The sequence below is a fragment of the Clytia hemisphaerica genome, unplaced genomic scaffold, assembly GCF_902728285.1.
Source record: "Clytia hemisphaerica strain Z4C2 unplaced genomic scaffold, Clytia hemisphaerica genome assembly, whole genome shotgun sequence".
Taxonomy (NCBI): domain Eukaryota; kingdom Metazoa; phylum Cnidaria; class Hydrozoa; order Leptothecata; family Clytiidae; genus Clytia; species Clytia hemisphaerica.
The window spans coordinates 110,022-130,497 of record NW_027103325.1 but is presented as its reverse complement, the minus strand read 5'-3'; the positions used below and the strand labels follow the sequence as shown (position 1 = coordinate 130,497).

Here is a 20,476-nt window from a genome sequence, read left to right as displayed (position 1 = left end):
CCGAGCAAGCTGAAAAATTAGCTAATGAGTTATGCCCATTTCTGAAAATAGATCTTGATCATTTAAAAGAACAACGCTTTGAAGACATTAAGGATATTCTGAACCACGACCAAGAAGCCTGGTGTTCAGAAAGACCAAGCCCTTTGATAACTCTTTTATGTAAATTGTGTGGTATTGAAAATATCCAATCAGCAACTGTGAAGCAAATGGTGATGATTTCAAAAATGATTGAAAATATTTATAACTGTTTGTTTAATAAAATCGTCCTGCCGAATCATTTCATCGAAAATATATTGTGTTACTCCTTGACCAATTGTAAATCATTTTTGAATTTTATGTCAAAACGTTCATCGGGAGGAGGTTATTCTCACGTTTGTAACTTGTTGAAGAATCTGACCCAGGAACCTATCGACTTTCCAGATTGACTTGTTAAATGTGTGTTTGACAATAGCCAAAAAATAGGTAAAACTCATCTAATTTCCTCGACGAATAAAGTTCCGAGTAGCGTAATCACAAGTCAACTCTATGTCACGTTAGATGCTGAAAACAAATCTCAATTAGATAAAGAATTCTCGGCGAGTGCATGGATAAATTCTAAGTTATCCGAAAACCAAAAAGAGATGCTTGTCAAAAACTTGACCACCCCAACGAATAATTTCCGGGAGTTAAGAAATAACCAAATTACATGGGCGATAAACTTTGTTAAACAGGAGTTGAAAGTGGACAAAACAGATATAATAGATAAAATTATTGACGATGAGAGCGAGAATAATCAACAGCACGTATGTATAAAATGTGGTTGCAAGAACGATGTTAATTTTAGAGTGTGTAGAAACCCCGATTGCGGTGGGAAACTAATTAAGGAACAATTTGATATTACCGAGTATAAGGATGACGAATATCTTAACATTGACCCCTACACTGCTTTTAAAACCAAAATCCCAAGCTTCCCCAGGTAACTTTCAAGACTGGTGAGCCAGAGTTCGTTAACCCAAATGGTTACCACAATATTGTTCAAGTGCTGAAAGGGATTGGGGAGAGAAGTGGCATGAAGCAATATGGCAGCAGTGATAGGGAATGGCTATTTGTAGAATGCGATGGTTTGCCTAGTAACATGATTCGTGACATCATTTCACAAGTTTTGAGATGTGTTGAATGCACTAGATGTTTCTGGGGATCTGGTGCCTTTAATGAACATAGCTGTTTTATTTTGAAAACAGCAGAATCGAAAAAAGAGTTTGGATGGCTTGTTCCAACTTATGGTCTCTTGCATTTAGAAATGAATCTGGGACGAGCTTTTGTTAAACTAAACTGGGATGTGTTTTCGAAGTCGGTCGGCCACACGTTAAACTTCAAAACATCAAAAGCACTTGCATATTTGAAAAAGGGTTCGGACCACCACAAGTTGTGGCATCTTCTGGAAATTATTTACACCGCTTTTTCTCTGGAGTTGGTTCGACCGTATGTTAAACAAAGCCTTGAAAAGGGGGAATCTCCAACAACTAATGGTTACTGCCAGTGGGTAGATGGGGTGGAATCAAAGAATTACATTTACATCCAACAAATAATTTTTACGTACCTTCACGCCTTAATGATGCTGCGAGCTGGTGAGATTTACAGTATTGCTCTTTGATATTGTTTTTAATCAGCCTTTTTCCCCGTTTTATGGATTTTGACCTGAGAAAGTGCCACAAGCTTTATTTTTTCCTGAGAAAATCAGTAAAATCCCCCCCCCCAAAAGCATTCCCCCTATTTATGGATTTTGTCGTTTCATTTCGTTACAAAATTTAACCAAAATTTCTATTCGGTAAGAAAATACTTTTAAATATTAAACAATAATTTTACTCTCTAACCTTAGGGATTAGGAAAAGTAACTCGATATTGATACGAGACGCAATCTCCAAATTTGTACCCGTTATCTTTTCGCGAAACCATCCGATTTATCAGCGTATCTTGTATTACGAAGCCAGAGATCGAATACTCATGCCTGCAGAACTGAAAGAATTACTGGAAAAGTATATCACCGCTTCTAAATTCAAGAAAGTTGGTGTATGTCAAGGATTCGATGCTATTCTGGAAGAGTTAAACAAAGATTCTAAATCTTGGTTGAAAATGTCAGGAATTCCAACAGAGGATCAATGGCTGAAAGTGATGCGAAATTTGGATGACTTGACTAAGGTACATTTTTTATTTTCCGCATTATTTTACGGAAGAGAGATTCACATTAAAGGGTCCTTTTTCCTTTGTGTTTTAACAGGATTTTGTTTTAAGTTTTCATTTCTAAACGCAAGTGTCGACTACCTTTTAATAATTTGTAATTACCGCTTTGCTTTCGATTTAGGTCAAGAAACTCTTGTTCGTGAACATGACTTATACAAATACAGCTCTTTCCTTTCATTTTTAAGATGAAACAAAAATTGATGGACACATCGAAAGAGAGCGACACTGAACCGAAATACAATAAGAAGGTCATGGTTCAGATTTTTAAAGTGAGACATCTCTTTCGGAAGCAATCCTTTTTAGCAACTAATGAAAACACAATTAATCTAACCAGTATCGACTCGGATATCTTAGAGGACGACTTACTTGCACTTGATGAAATTGGGTTAAACAATTTAATGAATTATGTTAAAAAGATTGAAAACGGAGAAGATTTTTTAATGGATATGGCGTGTGTAACCAAGCAGGAACGCGAGGAACTTGAAAACATAGAAAATATTCTTACAATCGAAGATCTTAAGAAACTTATTTGTCAGCAAATCAGTTATTTACCACTGGATTCACAAGAAGTTATGGAAAATAAACTTAAGAAATCTAAACTCAAGGCTGATTATGTTAAACTTTACTATGAGCTCAGCGAAATGATTCAAAATAATGAGGCTGAAATCGAGGAAAACGAAGAAGATATGTAGAAGCAATTTAATACTTTTTGATCAAACTTGAAATTGTTCTTAAAGTTAACCTGACAATGTGAATTTTATATATAGCTTTAATTATTGTAGATGTGGGAGAACCACTTTGTGTTAAAACATTGGGAATGGTAGCATATGGAAATTAACTTTAGATTCAATCACAATTTTCTTTTTAAATAACGCAACTACCACTTCTTGAAACAGACAATAAAGTTTCATGAATTTAAAATAAATAACAAAAAGAGTGATAAATATAACAAGGGATATGCTAAAGTGGCCTTTCCCAGCTCCAAGCAACACTAAACAATTAACTTCATACAGGTGAAATGAGTCATAAGTCCAACATGTTTTTTTTAAAAGCAAGTGTGTGCCCCTTAGTCAGGCTCGTATATGGTTAAGCTTTCAAAGCATCCTGGCATAGCCTATGCTTATTATATGCTTATGAAGTGGATTTTTTGCTATGTGGTATATGCTATGCTATGTGGTATATGCTTACATGCTTACAAAATGCTTAAAGTTGATGACTTAAAAAACATATGTCATGCTTAGGAAATCTGCAAATTTGAGCCTTCATATACTTATGCTTATAAAAAAACTGTAATTGAAGTCAGTATAGTGTCACTTCGATATCTTTAGCTTGTTTACTGCTACAAATAAAATAAGAAAATACCATAATCAGCTATGTACTTCAATAATATACAGTTATATGTACAGTTATAAAGTTTACAGTTTTATAAAGAAATCTTTGCTTTTTAAAAATAAAAAAATACTTTGCATGTGCAGTTAAAAAGTGTTTTAAATTTTGTTTAAGTTTTGATTTTTGATAAAAAAAACATTCCAGTAAACCAAAATAGACTGAACAAGTGATACTTTTATGGACCTACCTGTGGACCTACCTGGTTACCAAAACTAACCAATGAACATTGAAACAATGAAACACATAAGTATGTAACTGGTCAAAATACAAAAATATATAAAATGAAAGCATATATATTGGTAGAAATCATCAATACTATTGAAAAAGACTTATGAAAAAAAAGTAAAAAAGTTATTAAACGCTTTTCTTTATAAAAACACTATCAGAAAAACGCACAGCTTAATAAAGAAGGTTTCTAGAAAACAAAAACGGCGATTTCCGGCATTTTCGGCCGGAAAAAAATTTTTCTCAAAAAATCGAACTCTGTCATGTTTTGAGTATTGCGCATACGCATCTTTCTGCAAAAAATCAGAAAAAAATAAGGATGATAATTCGAGAAAATGTCAAAAAACCGGTTTTTCCGGCATATTCCCAGCATTTTCAGCCGGAAAAAAATGTTTTTCGAAAATCGGGCTCGGTCACATTTTAGGTATTGTCATTTTGCATCAGTGTGCAAAATTTCATAAAAAAATATAAAGTACAGCTCGAGAAATTCAAGAAATACTGTCTTTCCGGAGAATATAGGTTGTTCCGGCGATTTTTTAATAGTTCCGGCTTCAAAAATCAATTTTATTGAAAATTGAAACATGCTTGTTGGTGGGCATTGCTAATAATAATGTTTTTGAATGAAAAAACAACCAATTATAAGGAAAAAGTCTAATGAAAATTCAGAAAAACGGACCCGGTCATGTTTTGGGTATTGGTAATACGCATCTTTAAGCAAAAAATCAGAAAAAACTAATGATGAAATGTCGAGAAAATGTCAAAAAACCGGTTTTTCAGGCATATTTCCGGCATTTTCGGCCGGAAAAATCTTTTTTTCGAAAATCGGGCTCCGTCACATTTTGGGCATTGCCATTTTGCATCTTTGTGCCAAAAATCAGAAAAAACTAATGAGCCAATCTCGAGAAAAGCTGGACGGACGGACGGATAGACGGATGGACGGACGAACAAAGGTTAATTTATAGGACCTCCAGGTAGGTCCAAAAAATAATTTGATAAAAACTAAACGCCAAAAAGTCAAATTTAGGAATTGTCAGAATTTATTCTGAATAATAGTCGAATTTTCAAAACTTTCAAGAAATCTTCAAACAGTGCAAAACAAAATTGTTTCTAACTAAAATACGTTTCCTTGATATAAAATAGAGGTTGACTTTTTTTAATATTGTCTCTAGGAAAGACAAACAAATAAATGCTTTTACATGTAAAAATAAAATTCAACAAAATAAAATAATTAAAAACATAAATAATAAAACTATTTTCAATAGATATGCGTTTCTATATCAATGTTTCCTATAAAATACTCTGCCTGATGAATACCAAAAAATATAAACAACTAAAAATATACCAAAAATAAAATGAAATAAATCAAAGTTACTTCTTCCTCTGTTGAAAACATTGAAATGGAATGTCTTTGATAGATTTCTTTTTTTTGGCAACAAGACCAACACAACTAGCATGCCCCCAATATTTACAGTTTTTTTCATCACACCCAACCCATTCTGTTGCCTTCTTCTTTCCTTTGCAGAACTTTTTGTCTTCTTCTGACTCGAATATCCGCTTGCAAACAGCACACTTTCCTGTAACCGCGTCTTTTGGCTTTTTAATCTTACTATCGTCTTTTCCTGACATACTCTCTACAACCAGTTTCTTTGGAGCTATTACTTTATGATTTGATTTAGCTGCTTTTTTCATTGGGAGCCTTTTTGGTGTTTGTATCGATGACGAGGATGATGATGATGATGGCTGTTCCTCTTGAATGGGCTGCCTGTTTTCTTTGTCAGATTGAGTGGTTCTTGTTGCTGGTAGCTTCTTCTCACTCGTGTATGTGTATGGTCGTCCTTTGTATTCAAGTTGCAAAGAAACTTTGCATCCTGTTAAAACATGGACTTGCTCAGCTTAAAAAAAGTTGAGTCCAGGTAAGTACCTAGTTGTCTTTTATTTCTGAGTAAAATGAAAACTTTAGACCATGAGATACGTAACGTTTCTTACTGTAACAAGGAAGCCATCCTGGTGACGTTAAAGTTATGTATAACATTACATATCCTATGGTTGAAAAGTTTTCATTTTATTTTCTGAAAGTGACATCATTTTGCATTTTCATGTCAAAAACTTCTTCGTCAACTACTTTTTTAGTTTAAATAAAAAAATTAGTACAAATTATACCTTCAGAACTATGATTAGCTAAAACTAGTACGGCATATAATATTTAACAAAAACATACCTTTAACAAGAGACATTCTTTTCGCTTATAGAAGCATTTTCTGCGTTTTGCTTTATCGTTGATAAATTCAATATTAATTTTGCCTTCGTGATGATTTCTCTCTAAACAGAATATAGAAGATGTACTTTGAAAGAAGATCTAAAATCACTTATTTATGTTCTTTTTTCAATTAAAGATTTAAATCTCCAACATATTCTGTCTTATAAATATATATAACTCTTAAGTCCTCTATACAATTAAGATAATAGTGACTCAACCTATCTTTGAAAAAAGTAAAACTTAACGCAACTGCTGGTCTCACACTAAAAATAATTGTCTAGATTCAATGTTTTAAGTAATTTAAACCATAGGTAATTTATTATGCATCATTTAGTTTTTGTCTATTTTAATCTTTTAGATTTTGTTCTAATATTTCATTAGGATACCTTAAAAATTTTACAAAACAATAGTGCATTATCAAAACATTACCAATAACAAAATATATGTCTCAAATTAATAATAATAATAATAATAATACCAATTTTACATACTTTTTGGGGTCTCAGCTTTATTTATAATTTCTTCTTCATTTTCTTCTTCGTCAGTCTCCTCTGGAATAATCTCCTGAGCATCTTGTTGTACTAGCAACAAATGAGAAGAAAATTTAATGTTATAACGTGTTATAAACAATGTCGTCAGCAGTTGTTATGTTGAATTTTGTCACAAGTTGGAGTATCAGTTAAGATTGGGAGAAAGACACAACACAACAGGCACTGTCAACTCAACCTCATATCCTCCTCCTTCTGTGCTGCTGTGTCATAAACACCAACCTACAGCACTACACGCTACGTCATGGTATAATGATTATAAAAAATCGTAAGTAATGTTTAAATACATCGATATATAATTTCAACTAGATATAACCACTAGTTTACCTGCTGTAGAATTACTAAGGCTTTCTTCAAGTGATTGAGTCAACATGTCAAGCTCAGTTTCAGGGATGATGTGATTCAAAACCATTACTTCTTCTGTGTCGTCTATTACGTTTCCACCATCATCAGCAAAATCAATTTCATCATTTTCTTGCGCTTCTGTAAAAGTTATTTCAAACATTGGTGGTGTTGGAATCAGATTATTTTGTTGTTGTTGTTGACTCATTTTTGATTTTGTATATTATTTATGTATTATTTATCTGTTTTATTGCCAGCAAATTAAAAAAAAAACATGTTGTTACAGTAAAAATTAAGTAAGAAAAATATTGCTTTTTGAAGGATGTCTTCTTTCTTGTCACCACAATTCCAGGTATGTTACTTGTCAAGCGATCCTCTCAGTGAATGTACAAATGTAATTATTAAAAACACTAAATGATTGCTCATTGCTCTTTTTTTTCTTTTGCTTATGTGCCATCTTATCAAGTTTGTTGTCTGTTTCTAAGAGAAAATCCACATGGAGTTGTTTCAGTTACCAATTGATCCTAATTAATTAAATAACTCGAGAACGGGACGGTGAAAATTTTAGTTTGAACGCTCATTCGACGGCAAATTTTTCATAGATAACCTTCATGCAGATTTCATCGGCCCAAAAGTTTGCGCCGCGGGCAGAAACACGAAAGAATAAAAGTGATTGAAAACCGTCGCTCGATCGACTACACCATCACTCGATCGATCGAGCGACGCGCGTACCCAGAATGAGCGAAGTAATTCGATCGGGTGACGTCCCCCGATCCGGGTAAAATGACATACTGGTAGGTTCAAATACTAAATCTCTAAATAAAGGTTACAAAGGTTACGTAGGTCCAAATACTAAATCTCTAAACCAAGGTTTGAAAGGTTTACGTAAGTTCAAATACTATGGAATGATTTTGCAGAATACAGACTCGTGAATACTTAACTTAGTCAACCATGCGTTAACTCGCGACCAGGCATTCATTTATCTGGGCGCACGGTTCACTTATCTGGTCACTTCTATGGTATGGGCTTTAATGTGCTGTTTTGCTTGTTATTTTCAAATTTCCTTGATAATTGGTACGTAGATTTGTAGGTCGACCCTTGTTTATCGTGTATTTTTCAAGCGGGAGTTCTATAGTCGCGCCCTGATTTTCAACGAAATCAAAGACTTAATTTCGAAACAGTTTTTTTGTTTGTTTAGGAAGAGCAAAGTTATCCTGAAGCTGACAGTGAGCCAATATCTGATTTCACAGCAAGACACATGACAATCTAAAAATTATGCCACCAGACACACAAGAAGTCCACCTGCACGTTTTGATAGTTTAGAACGAAACTTTGGGGCTGATGGTAAGATAACGAATTCCTTTTTAGGGAAATTAGAGCTTGGGATAAGCTGGGCTGCTCAAATTATATCCTATGGTAAAAAAGGTTTTTACTATATTTTATATCTGAAGAAGCTAATTAAATTCTGAAACAACACATGCTAAGCTAACAGTCCAAAACCATTCAAACCAAATAAGAAATCATATCATCAACAAGACAAGAACAAAACAAACTCAACAAAAATGAAAAAGCCTAAAAAAACAACAAACCGACAAAAATACAAATTTAGCATAGAGAAAACTGGTAAGTGATCATAAAGAAAGTTGATTAATGGATTGCGGATAGATGAAGACCAAAGTCTAGCATCAGGTGTGGCCATGAGTAAGCATGCGCTGCTACTTAAGTCACCCGTCATCTAACCAAAAGAGAAGAAAGTGTTGATCAAGCACTATCTAAAAGTGAAAAGATTAGGAAAGAAAGATGCAATATTGAAAAGTTTGAAAAGTTGGCCTAGAACCCGGTTCGGCGTGCCGTATCCGAGTTAATCTCATAACCGATCACCATTGATTGCTAAGGCATAATTATGATGATCTGAATAGTTTATTCAGCGGAATTTTACAAAACCGCGTTCAGGGTCTAGGAAAAACCTACATCTTTTGAAGTATTGAACATTTTCCAAGAATTTTTTCAGATAATGACAGGCAATTGTTTCAACATAAGTCAATCTGCACCGTACCTAGCTTTTTTAAGTGAGATTGGCATCCTACCGGTAGAAAAACAAATTCTGATGAAAAAAATTAACCTATACCATACCCTCAAAACGTCTGACGACAACAGAATAGCAAAGAAAGTATTAGAACAACAAGAATCAAACCAGAAAGAAGGAAGTTGGAACACAGAACTAAAAAATGCAATGACGAAGTATGATATGGGGGAAGTTCTTGAAATCGGAAAAACTAAGAGGGAAGTGAGAAAGAATGTTAATGAAGTGTTTAAAGAGCATATAGAAATCGACCTGAGTAAAGCAGGCACGAAATCCAGATTCACAAACCACTTCGGAGAGAAGAAATATTTAGAACTCGGAAAGAATGATACTAAGATATACATGGACATACGGTTAAATATGATAAAATTAAAGATGAACTTCGAAGCAACAGAGCGTGATTGGAAATGTAGATGGTGTGAGATAGAAAACGAAACAACTGAACACGTGGTACAATGCAGAAATATGAAAACGAAAATATCGTGGCCGGGCGAAAAAATGATAGATATGAATGATATTTTTATTACGGATAATTTGGATAAGCTAAGAGCGACTATAGAATTTTTCAAAACAATGATAGATCATTTTATATAAATTTAAAGCAAAGAATAGTAGGTAGCTAGTTCATGCCGTTTTCACCCCTTTTTTGGAGCTTTTAACTAACAATCTATTTTTTTCTGTAGTTTCTAATAAATTCTTTAAAGTCAAATTTCTAGGCTAGTTCCAAAAATTTATATGTCCTTATATTTCTTAAGAACAGCTACCGAAAGTACTTGCGAAAAAATTGTATTAGACATATAATTTTTTTGCCCACCAAGGTGGAGTGGTACAATTTTGAAAAAAAAAAAAAAATTGTACATGAAATAATCTGAATCTTCACCTGCCAAAAAGACTAAACTTTTTGCTGCTACCTTTGAGCATGTGAAAATATCATGGATACAAAACCGTAAACAGGTCAAACAGGTCAAACTTAGAGTTGGCATTTGTTTATCTTCCAAATCTATTAAAAAGTTCAGCAAAGAGTGCCAACACAAAGCAAATACCTAACACAGGTTTGACCCTAAACATTTCACACCAAGATCAACAAGAAAATAGTTATAAGGTGTATGTTTTCAAATTAAAGGTTTGTTCCAGAAATATAGAACATAGTCTCCTCAGGGGTCTCAGCCCCCAGAAAGAAAATCCAACAAAATTAGCTGGGGAGGGGTAAATCCTTCCACGAAACAGCCAAAAATGGCAAAAATATTCAGCTCCTCCCTTTTTGGAACTTTTTGAAAATCTCTAGCTCCCCCCAGTAGAAGAGGGGGGCTGACACTATGTAAGAATTTATTACCATAACTTCAATTACAATAAGGTTTTTATTTCTATTGACCAATCCATATACAAATTTGTTAAAAATTCATACATGAAGAGATACTAGATTTGCAAACTAAAAGAAATTGAATAAATTGAAATGGAAAAGAGCAGTGATTGAATTTCGAACTTCAGACTAATTTCACTGTATGGAAGACATGTTATGTTTTGACGAGTAATAATAAAAATAATGGACTGTGCAATACATTATATACTATCAGTCATTTTTAGCAGATAAAACACAATGAATACAATAAAATATACTACTACCACTGTTTAAACCCTCAATGAAGGACACTTAAATTGAAGTTTGAATTCAATTGAAGAACTTCGAATCAAGTACATACCGTGAGATTGTGTAACTTGCATCAGTGAAGGCTAACATGCATAGCCCTCAAATTAATGACCTGGCTGGTCATTAAAATACAAAGTTAAATCTAAACAAAAATGGTAGAGTAGAGCTGCGAACGGAGCTGCGTAGTTGTTTTTCAGACCAATAGCAATATCATAATACTCTTTCATCTTCAGACAAACGTGGTGTTAAACATTATGGTACACTCTATTTGTGCGATTGATGTAAACATCTCCATTGCATATTTTGATTTTGAATTTTTGAATTGTGAACGCCTGGAATGGGCCAACCAAGAAAATTTTTGTTACCCCCGTCGGACGACGTGCATTTTTAAATTTTTTCTTGCCTCGGAAATAATTTTTCTTTTTCAGTGGTGGTTGGAAATTCCGATGAAAATCCATGTACTTTTGCAAAGTGCATCGGAAATTCCACTCTTTTTTGCCTTTTTTAATTCAATTACCTTGCAAATTCATACATTTTCTTCTCTCGCCTTAGAAATTTCAAATTTTGGTGAAAACTTTTGCCCTCGGAAATCCTGTGTCGTCCGCCCCCCCCCCTGTTACAGACAAATTCATTGTCATCAGCCCATATTTTTTAGCAAAATCATCTGCATGGTCGTTGTCATAATTTCTCTGTAAGACAATCAAAGAGGTTTTTACAAACTTGTCCAATTTGGGGAGTAGATATGCTCGTTAGTCTTCATCTGTTGCCTTGTCAAGGTTTTCAGGAAAATCAGCAGGAGTGTCATTGTCATTATCTTCCAGAATAAAACAATTAAAATCTCATAGAGTTTAGAAATATGCAAATTTGATGCCATAAGCATAACCTCCAGACTGTCTCCTTGACCTTGTTGTTTTGTTGACTGGGTGCTTGAATGAGTACCTATTTATAATTATCTTTCAAAATGCACGGCAAAGTTTCTTTTGCTTGCAATGAGTTTCCCAAGTTATTCAAGCAGGCCGCGTGTCAAGTAGAATTATAAGATCTGAATATAGGCTAGCGATGATTGAAACTAAATTTCCGTGACGTCACAGATTTTAAACAATAGCCGAGCCGTCGAGTAGACCAGGGTCTCATGTCCCACGTCAATGCACCCATCAGCATATTAGCATCAGTGGGGTATATGACCCTGGTTTTCGAGGCTGGGAGATAATAAAAGATATTGCCACTTTGCATAATAACCGCTTAGGAGATAGTGAGTACAGCTTAACCAAAGATTTGTTTGGGCTACACGTTTTTTTTTTTATAAGGAACACGTTTATAAGGAACTCGAGGCTGAAAATGGTTCAAAAAATAAGGTTTTGTTAAGGAACTGCTCAGGCTGAGAATAAGTGGATTTGAAAATAATGTACCTTATTGGGACTAATTTGACCAAATTTTGATCTTTCAAGGGGCAAAAAGTTCAAAATTTCCTATGTAGTAAGGAACTCGATAAGGAACTTTGACACTGAAATTCTCTGTAAAAATAAGGAACTCCAGGCTCAGACCAAGTTAAGGTTCCTTATAAAAAAAAAACATGTACCAGGCCAGACCTGTGCCAAAAAACACGGCAAAGAAAATAAACTATTCATTGGTATGAATGATAAGATCTTCGAAACAGCTGCATATGTTTATGGTAATGGGCCACTTATTGAAGCCTCAGATGAGGCTCGTACTTTGAGGTTTGTTTCTCCTATCATGGATGAAAAGGGTAAATTAGAGCTGGTAGGACCCTGATATAAATAAATGGAGCGAGTCTCGGGTTTTCCTACATGACATCATCTCTCAAGAAGGGTTCAAGGATCAGTTTAGTGCCCTAAAAGACTATGTTGACAGGGTCAAAAATTCAAATCTTGCAAAAGATACAGCCATTCACAATTTTGTTTCGGCATCTGGAGTTTTGTCCCAACCACTCATCTTTCTTTATTGGCCTACTCCTAATTCAGGTTATTGCGCTTCAAATTTTTAAAGTATATGGGATGAGGTTCGTAAAAGATGTTTTCTTGATGAGCACGGTTGTTTGAAAAAAAACCCTGTTATGCTTATTGTTCACTGTTCTGATTCTCCGGGCTTCCAGCTCGCCTCGGCTGTCACCCTTATGACACCACATGTAAATGTTATTAAAGCAGGTGTGATTTACCTCACACTTGGTGCTGGAGAGAGTATGTTTGCAGCTCCTTACTTTGGACCACTTCCATCTATGGCATACTTAGATTATGACCATAATTTGCGTCTGTTTTTAAAATGTCTGAAATATTCAACTTTAGACATGAATATTTTTCCGTCTGCCTCAAATAGTCATGCTGTTACTATAAATCATCTTAAAGAACTAAAAGAAAATTGTGAATTTTCAGGTGTAAAGTGTGAGTTCAGTAACAATGATCTTTTGTTTGCACGTTATCAGACCAGAACAGCGATAAAGCCTTGAAAGTTTTCACAGATTCTGTTGCCAACCTTCTTAATGAGAATGTTCCTGGCTCTTCAGGGACAGTTCTTTACATTAAGGGAGTTGTGGCTCTATTTGATCCTTTTTTGCAGCCTCAATGCGATCCAATCAAAATGTAGGAAAGGATGACAGTTGGCATTACAGTGTTCAGGATTTGGCGAAAAATTTTAGATTTGAAAAAAAAAGCGAATTAATGCAACAAAGGGAGTAGCAAATAACCCCGCAAAAAGGGGTACTTTTTTAACATATGGATGTTACAAAACTGCAGAGATTTTGTTCGCTGCTGCCACATGCCATATTCTTGCTATGTTTTCACATTTTCCGCACTCAGGCCCTTCTGCAATTGGTCTAAGCAATATTGGTACAAAAACTACAGAAAGGTTCATCAGTGAGATCCAGGGAAAGACAAATCAAGTCCAATCCCTGGATGCTCAGCCAACATTTAGTCCAGTGGTGAAATGCAAATTTAAAGAGTATTATTGCATTTTCCATTAATATACTTTAGGCGTACAAACTTTCGCGAGCAGATATAAACATACTTTCGTATAAACATACGAAAGGAGATTGACAATCTTCAATCGAAATCCAAAATCACCGATAAAGAACACATCGTATTAACTGAACATTTATCAAATCCACTAACACCAGTATTTTATGGCTTCCCAAAATTACACAAAAACTTTTCGAAATTCCCGCCTCTAAGACCGATTGTCTCCGGCTTCTCATCCTACAGTAACCGACTCTCAGAATTCCTTGGCGGCTTCCTGAAATACCAAGCGCAAAAAACGAATTCTTACATTCGCGACACAAAAGACTTCCTTGTAAGACTAGCTGATCTTCCATCGCTTCCTTCGAACACCATACTCGTTACAATGGATGTTGCTTCACTGTACACCAACATCGATCACGAAGAAGGAGCAAATGCCTGCTTTGATCATCTGGAACAACGCAACAAGAAATTGATCAGCTCATCTTATCTAACAAAGCTGATTCCGATTTGGGAGCAACATCTACCACCAAATCAAAGGAACCGCGATGGGTACTCCAATGGCTCGAAACTACGCAAACCTCTTCATGGCATCATTAGAGACGAAAATGCTTGACGAATATTACGAACTCACCAAGCTCAGACCCCTCGTTTGGTACCGCTATATCGACGATATCTTCTTCATCTGGACCCATGGCAACGAGTCACTGAATCAGTTTATCGATTTTTGCAATAACTTTTCGAAAAGCCGCAAAATGAAATCAACCATTCAATACGAGACGCATCAATCAACTGACTCCGTAAATTTCCTGAACGTCGAGGTTCGTTTTCGTGACAGCACCATCCAGACAAGCGTGTATTCCAAAGCAACAGATGCACACTTATACCTCATTGCCAAATCTTGTCATCCAAACCATGTCATCAGAAACATCCCGAAGGGACAATTCATCAGAATCCGTCGTATTTGTACGAACGTAGCTGACTACATCAACCATGGCAAACAACTCCTTCAGTACTTTCTGAAAAGAGGGTACAGACACGATGTTGTTGAAAACGCGTACAAAGACGTCCTAAAGAGCAGTCGGGAATCTCTCTTTCGTTCAAAAGAAAAAGATAAACAAGATCAACAATCCATCTTCGTCTGCACATGGCATCCAGCTCTCAGACACCTATCATCACTTCTTCGTCGAAACTTCAACATCGTCAAAAACGACATCGCCTTATCGACCGTCTTCCCTTCAACTCCAACAGTCGCCAACAAAATCGTGCGAAATGATATCTTGGAAAGACCACCACGTCAAAACACCACGAAACCGTGTTGTAAATGCAAGCTATGCTATGGTATCACTAAACGTGTAACCAATGGTGGTAGCTGCAAAACGAAGAACGTTGTGTATGCAGTCAGATGCAAGATCCATGACAAGTTGTACGTTGGTCACACAGGAGAAGCCTTGTCAACGCGTTTTTCAAAGCACCGCTACGACATTGGAAACAGACCGAAAAATTCAGAGTTGGCAGAACATTTCCATCGCGACCACTCCTTTGCTGACCTTGAGGTGATGATCCTAGAAAGTGACTTTTCATCCTCCGCAGAAAGAGAACGAGCCGAAGATAAATGGATGTGCAGACTCCAAACTCTGGCTCCATCAGGTCTCAACAAAGACTGCAACGGATACGCGAAAGAAGTGTACCAGATGTTCTGTGACGTCAAAAACTGAAGAAGTCATGGTAATGCCGTTCTAGCGTCGTTAAATATAATTGTTAAACGTATTTGTTATTCAAAAAAACTGAAGATGCTCTAAGAGAGAGCGAAATATTTTAAACTAGTATGTTTTTATTCTGAGCAGAAACTTTCGCGATTTTCGCGAATTTTGGCCCTTTTCGCGAAAGTAAATGTCTTTAAAAATTCTAGGAAGGGCCATTCGCGAAAGTTTATGCTCGCGAAAAATTCTTGACAAAATAGAAAATCTGTAAAAACATCAAACTTTGAATAAAATGTAACTTTTATGGCACTTTTTAGCTTGCTAAAAGACTAATAAGTCAAAGGACAAATGTTTCAAGCCAATCCAAGAAGTATTTGTCCCTCTAAGCCATTTTTTCATGTGAAAATACTCAATTTTACGTCTTGATTCGCGAAAGTTAATGCTCGCGAAAAATATCTTTCCATTAAATTCGCGAAAGTAAATGTCGTGAATTTCGAGATTTTTCGTCCTCGCGAAAGTTTCTAAAGTAGTCTAAGTGGAAACTAAAAAACCAATTTTGCCCCTTCCAAGTGGTACTGGATACAGCGTGATGATTCTTCAACCTTGAGCTTTTTCATAAGATCAGATTTGCTCTTTGTGTATCTTGCCATCCCTTATTCGTCAAACATAGACATTGGAACAGGAGCTAACTCGAAATCAATTAAATTCTCAAATTCAATCTGGTTGGTCCCAAGAAGTAGAAGAACCCGTGAAAAGATCAGGTCCACATTGTATTGATCATTCTTGGGATTCTTTCTCGTGGCTTTGTCTTTTGCAGATGACATCAGTTCAACCTTAGATTTTAACGTTGACCTGAAACTGTCAGGAAGATCTGCCTTGAAATTCTCCATCTGTTTTTTGTCCAGTAGAGACAGCATTGTGCACATTAGATGAAGCATTAGATTCCTCACCAGTGTAGATGTTCACCAGAGCCTTCGAAGAGTTGTGTGTTTCAAACTTAAGTGGGTGAATGCATTTCCCAAGTGCAACATTAATCTTTGATCGATCTCCAGAGTCTGACTTTATTCTTCCTTTCCCTTCTTCTTTATGTTTGACTTCATTTGGTTTGTTGTTACGTGGTCTTAGATTCTCGAGCTTAGTCAAAAGCTGTCCACAAAGATTATGGATGTTGGCCCAAATAGAAACTGACCTATCGTTTGTGGTGACTCCAATCATCCCAGATGCCCCTGATTAAAAAAAGTTTTTTTCGTTTTTGAGTATTTTTTGAGCTTTATTTTCTTCTTTATTTTAGTTGATTCCCCAATTGTACTTCGACTCTGACATCATCGAGACAACGGGTGGTAAATTTTTCAAATTATCTAGCATGCAGTTCATTCCTTGCCCATATAAGCCAGACGAATTGGGAAAGTTCTCACCAAGAATCTACAAAGAATACAACCGAAATATGGAAGATAATTATTTTGGTGAATGCGTCTCAAACAGTATTAATACTCGACTAAACGTACAACATTCTTAATTAAGTTCTACCAGTGCTTATTGCCCGGCCAGCTACCAATGAAAACGGAAAAGCCCCTTTTGGTTGGAGAGAAAAATTCCGGGAAGACCTCTATGGTTAAAATCGTCACTGCCCTTACCCATCCACAATTTTGGTGCACTCTTTCGAAGGAAAAGGTTTCTGGTCTTAGTCAAATCAACGACGATACTCAATTTGTTTTCATTGACGAAATGACGGAAGAACTGATATCTGCTGACATGGCAAAAATTTTCTTTCAAGGAGAGACATTGACTGTTGCTCGAAAGCAAGCTACCCCAGTTGTGATTCAAAATAATGCAGGTTTGTAAAACATTATGTTACGTAATAATCAACATGCTATATATGAAAACAGTCATTTCGAAAGACTTTGAGATTCGTAAACTTAACTTGGTAACATTTCAAGCTTTAACATTGTAGAATTATCAATTATGTTTCTCTTGCGCTACAGGAATTTACATCACCTGCAACCAAATGCCAGATTACGGTGTAGATCAAGAAGAAGTAGAGTTGCGTTTCGAAATTTTTAACATGAAAAGGCTTCCTTCTAAAAATGCAAGTGTAACAAAGTGGATGGAAAAATACGCATTTGACGTCCTCATGTGGATCGTCAAAGAAATCAAGGAAAACCTAAGGCCGATCCGTCAACCCGAAACGTTTTTCCTGAGAGAACCCGAGGATTTCATCCTTCGCAAGGTATGTATTATTTATCAAAGAAATTGCTTTAAATGCAAAAAAAAGTCATTTTAACGAGAACTTTAAAACGTCAAAAGCTAGAGTAAATGTTTTTGTAATTAATAGCCGTAAGACTTAAAAGCATAACGAGACTCAAATTTGAAACCAATAGCTCTGTAGCATAATGCCAGCCTCAGCTCAAACTACAACTTATGCGTGGAAAAAGAACATGTAGATTTAAATTATAATTAGCATTGATTTAAATCCATACATTTTTTTCTTCAGAAACGGCAACTCGTGCCTGATAAAGAAAAGGAAAAGATGAGAAGTTCGTCCCTCATCACGTGTCGAAGAAAGTGCGTTTAATATACCAGTTAAGATCTGTTGTGTCGAATAATCAACAAAAGTGTGGACCCATGTTTTAAATTTTCTTCATCAAAATTAAAAGGTTGGTTTTATTGATTTTGAAATTATGAGTATATTTTTTACTTATTAAGGACCATCGTCAAAACGATCTGTGCAGCAAAGTTTGGAAAGTACTAGTGATAGTGAAGGCAACGAAAACGCTAAAAAAACCATTAAACGAAGCCATTGATGAGCAACATGATATAGGTAAATATTAGGTAAATTTTACTAAAGTTTTCTTTACAACAAAATATTTGACTGGCTTGAATGCAAAATAATCAAATTAAAAAGAAATAAAAAACGTTTCTCGTTTCTTCTTTTTAAGATATGCCAAGACCCGACCAATATCTTTGCAGAAATGGAAAAGAACCATTAAAATGTCACCGGCAAATCAAGTTACTGAAAAAGCAGCACAAGCAATACCAAGTCAGAGCCTCATCCAAGATGCCGCTATCACTTCTAACACCGGTAATTTTCTAGTTGTTTTAAAACCTGAGTCGAAAGGATTGTATTCTAGTACTAATAGTAAAATGCCATGAACAATATTTGTAATAATATTTGAAATAATGGATAACTTTGAACAAAACTCAATTGAATAGCTTTCACTTTATGAGAACACCAACATTCAACGATATTCTTATATGTCCTCATATCATTAACTATACTGAACATTAACATGTTTCCCAACTTCTAGAAACTGAAGCCGACGTTGATTCCACCACCGAAAATAAGCTCCTAGAGACAACAGAGCCATCAGAATTGGAGGTTGACTTACGTTCCACATCTCGACTCGCTGCGAGTCCACTCAAAAATGAAGAATTGCTCCAGTTTCGTCTGAACAAGAACAAATATTCGAAGATATCAATTGGTACAAATATTAGAGAGAATTGCGGACAATAATTGGAACCAACATGGGAAGACGAGAAAAACTGACCTTTGCATCGTACTTAACTTTTGACGATCACTTCGAAGGGAAAGGTGGCATAAAAAGTCGCATACCGAAACCTTCATTCGACGCTTGGTGCTTGATCAAAGGAGTTGTCAGAGAAGGTTTCGACATAAAAGGCTTTTGTCTCTGCTATCCGAACGTAGACGGCATACTTCGAAAGATTAGAACATTTACACGTTATAGTTGAAAGACCACCGATTGATAGCTAAAACATAACTTTTGTTTTATTTTCTTTTTCCCAAAAGCCCTACAAAAATCTAGGGGAGCAATGAAGGTAACATTTTGGGGCAACCATGAACACATTTGATTAGATAATCATTCTTCCATTAACAAAACATAATATACATTAGACAAATATTAGCAATGGTTATAACATTGTTGAATAAAGTGCGGTTTTAAGGTCATTTTGATGTAATAAATTTTAAGCATGAACGCATAACAAAAGTTTCCTGACTTTACATTCAACAATGTTGTATAAAACAATCAAAGTATTTTCAAAATTTTTTTATATAACTTACAATAACATTACATCGATAAAATACTCATACATTACTAATTCCTAAATAACTTCTGACATCAAAGGTATTTGTCTCTGCGTAGACGAGAACGTAGACGACATAGTTCGAAAGATTAGAACACATTTAAACGTTATAGCTGAAAGACCACCGATTTATGGCTTTCTTTTTCGGACAAATAAATAAATACAACATTTTCTTACAAACTACTAATTACATAAATATTTTGGTTTTAATATTGACAGACTCGGTAGGATTTGCATTACTTTTGATATTTAGACGAGTAAATTCAATTAAGGTTCACTTTGGCAAGCTAAGAACTGTGTTTCCTACAAATTTATCAACTCTTAAGGATAAAAATGGTTTCAAATATTTTCTTAATTATTATCTTTATACCTTAAAATATAGTAAAACTCAATACTCATGAACCTGTAGGCATATACTAAAAGACGGATCGACGGATCGTCGTATTTCGGATTACTAAAACACGGATCGTCCTCGTGTGAAAGAATTCCTCGTGTGCTAGCTTCCTCCTTCTTCTTCTTAAAATTCTTGAAAATAGTTGCAGTGACTGGTAGTGTGAAATTGTTGATTGTTGAAGAAAATATATAAGGCATACACTAACTATTTTCATCGTTTGCTGCGTTTGCTGAATTTTTAACCCTAATGTAGCAAGAATGGGCCCTTGGGTCAATGTTAGTTAAATATATAGAAATCTTGTCATTGCTGTTGTTTTTCCCGATTTTGGACTTTGGACTTTGATGATGATTATATAACTTTCACGTTTTAAGCACGCGTACACACATCTATTTTCTTGTTGTCTTTTTATTCTTTGACATAATGCAATAAAGTCCAATAATAAAAGAAGACTTTTTTTAATCATATGTTAATTACAGCTTTAATTACATTCGATAATATGGGAGTTGAATTATATCCATAATGCACAAATTTGATATTCTCAAAGGTAAAAAGAGTATAAAATTTCTTGCTCTACGACTTTGTTGTTACTTGATTCCT

General features: G+C 35.2%; 1 protein-coding gene and 1 long non-coding RNA gene across 2 annotated transcripts; both read left to right on the top strand.

Moving 5' to 3' along the window:
- The first annotated feature begins 14,229 nt into the window (after nucleotides 1-14,229).
- On the top strand, nucleotides 14,230-15,399 carry LOC136815241 (uncharacterized). Its single transcript, XM_067071689.1, has one exon. The coding sequence runs from the start codon at nucleotides 14,230-14,232 to the stop codon at nucleotides 15,397-15,399; it is 1,170 nt and encodes a 389-aa protein (XP_066927790.1).
- Nucleotides 15,400-18,160: 2,761 nt separating this feature from the next.
- Nucleotides 18,161-18,715, top strand: LOC136815234 (uncharacterized). The gene is made up of 3 exons (XR_010847698.1): nucleotides 18,161-18,202; nucleotides 18,321-18,463; nucleotides 18,690-18,715. It is a non-coding gene; the product is annotated as an uncharacterized lncRNA (long non-coding RNA).
- Nucleotides 18,716-20,476: the final 1,761 nt, after the last annotated feature.

What these genes read in the sequence shown, in the direction of transcription:
- LOC136815241 (XM_067071689.1), top strand. Translation starts at nt 14,230, where the DNA reads ATGGGTACTCCAATGGCTCGAAACTACGCAAACCTCTTCATGGCATCA.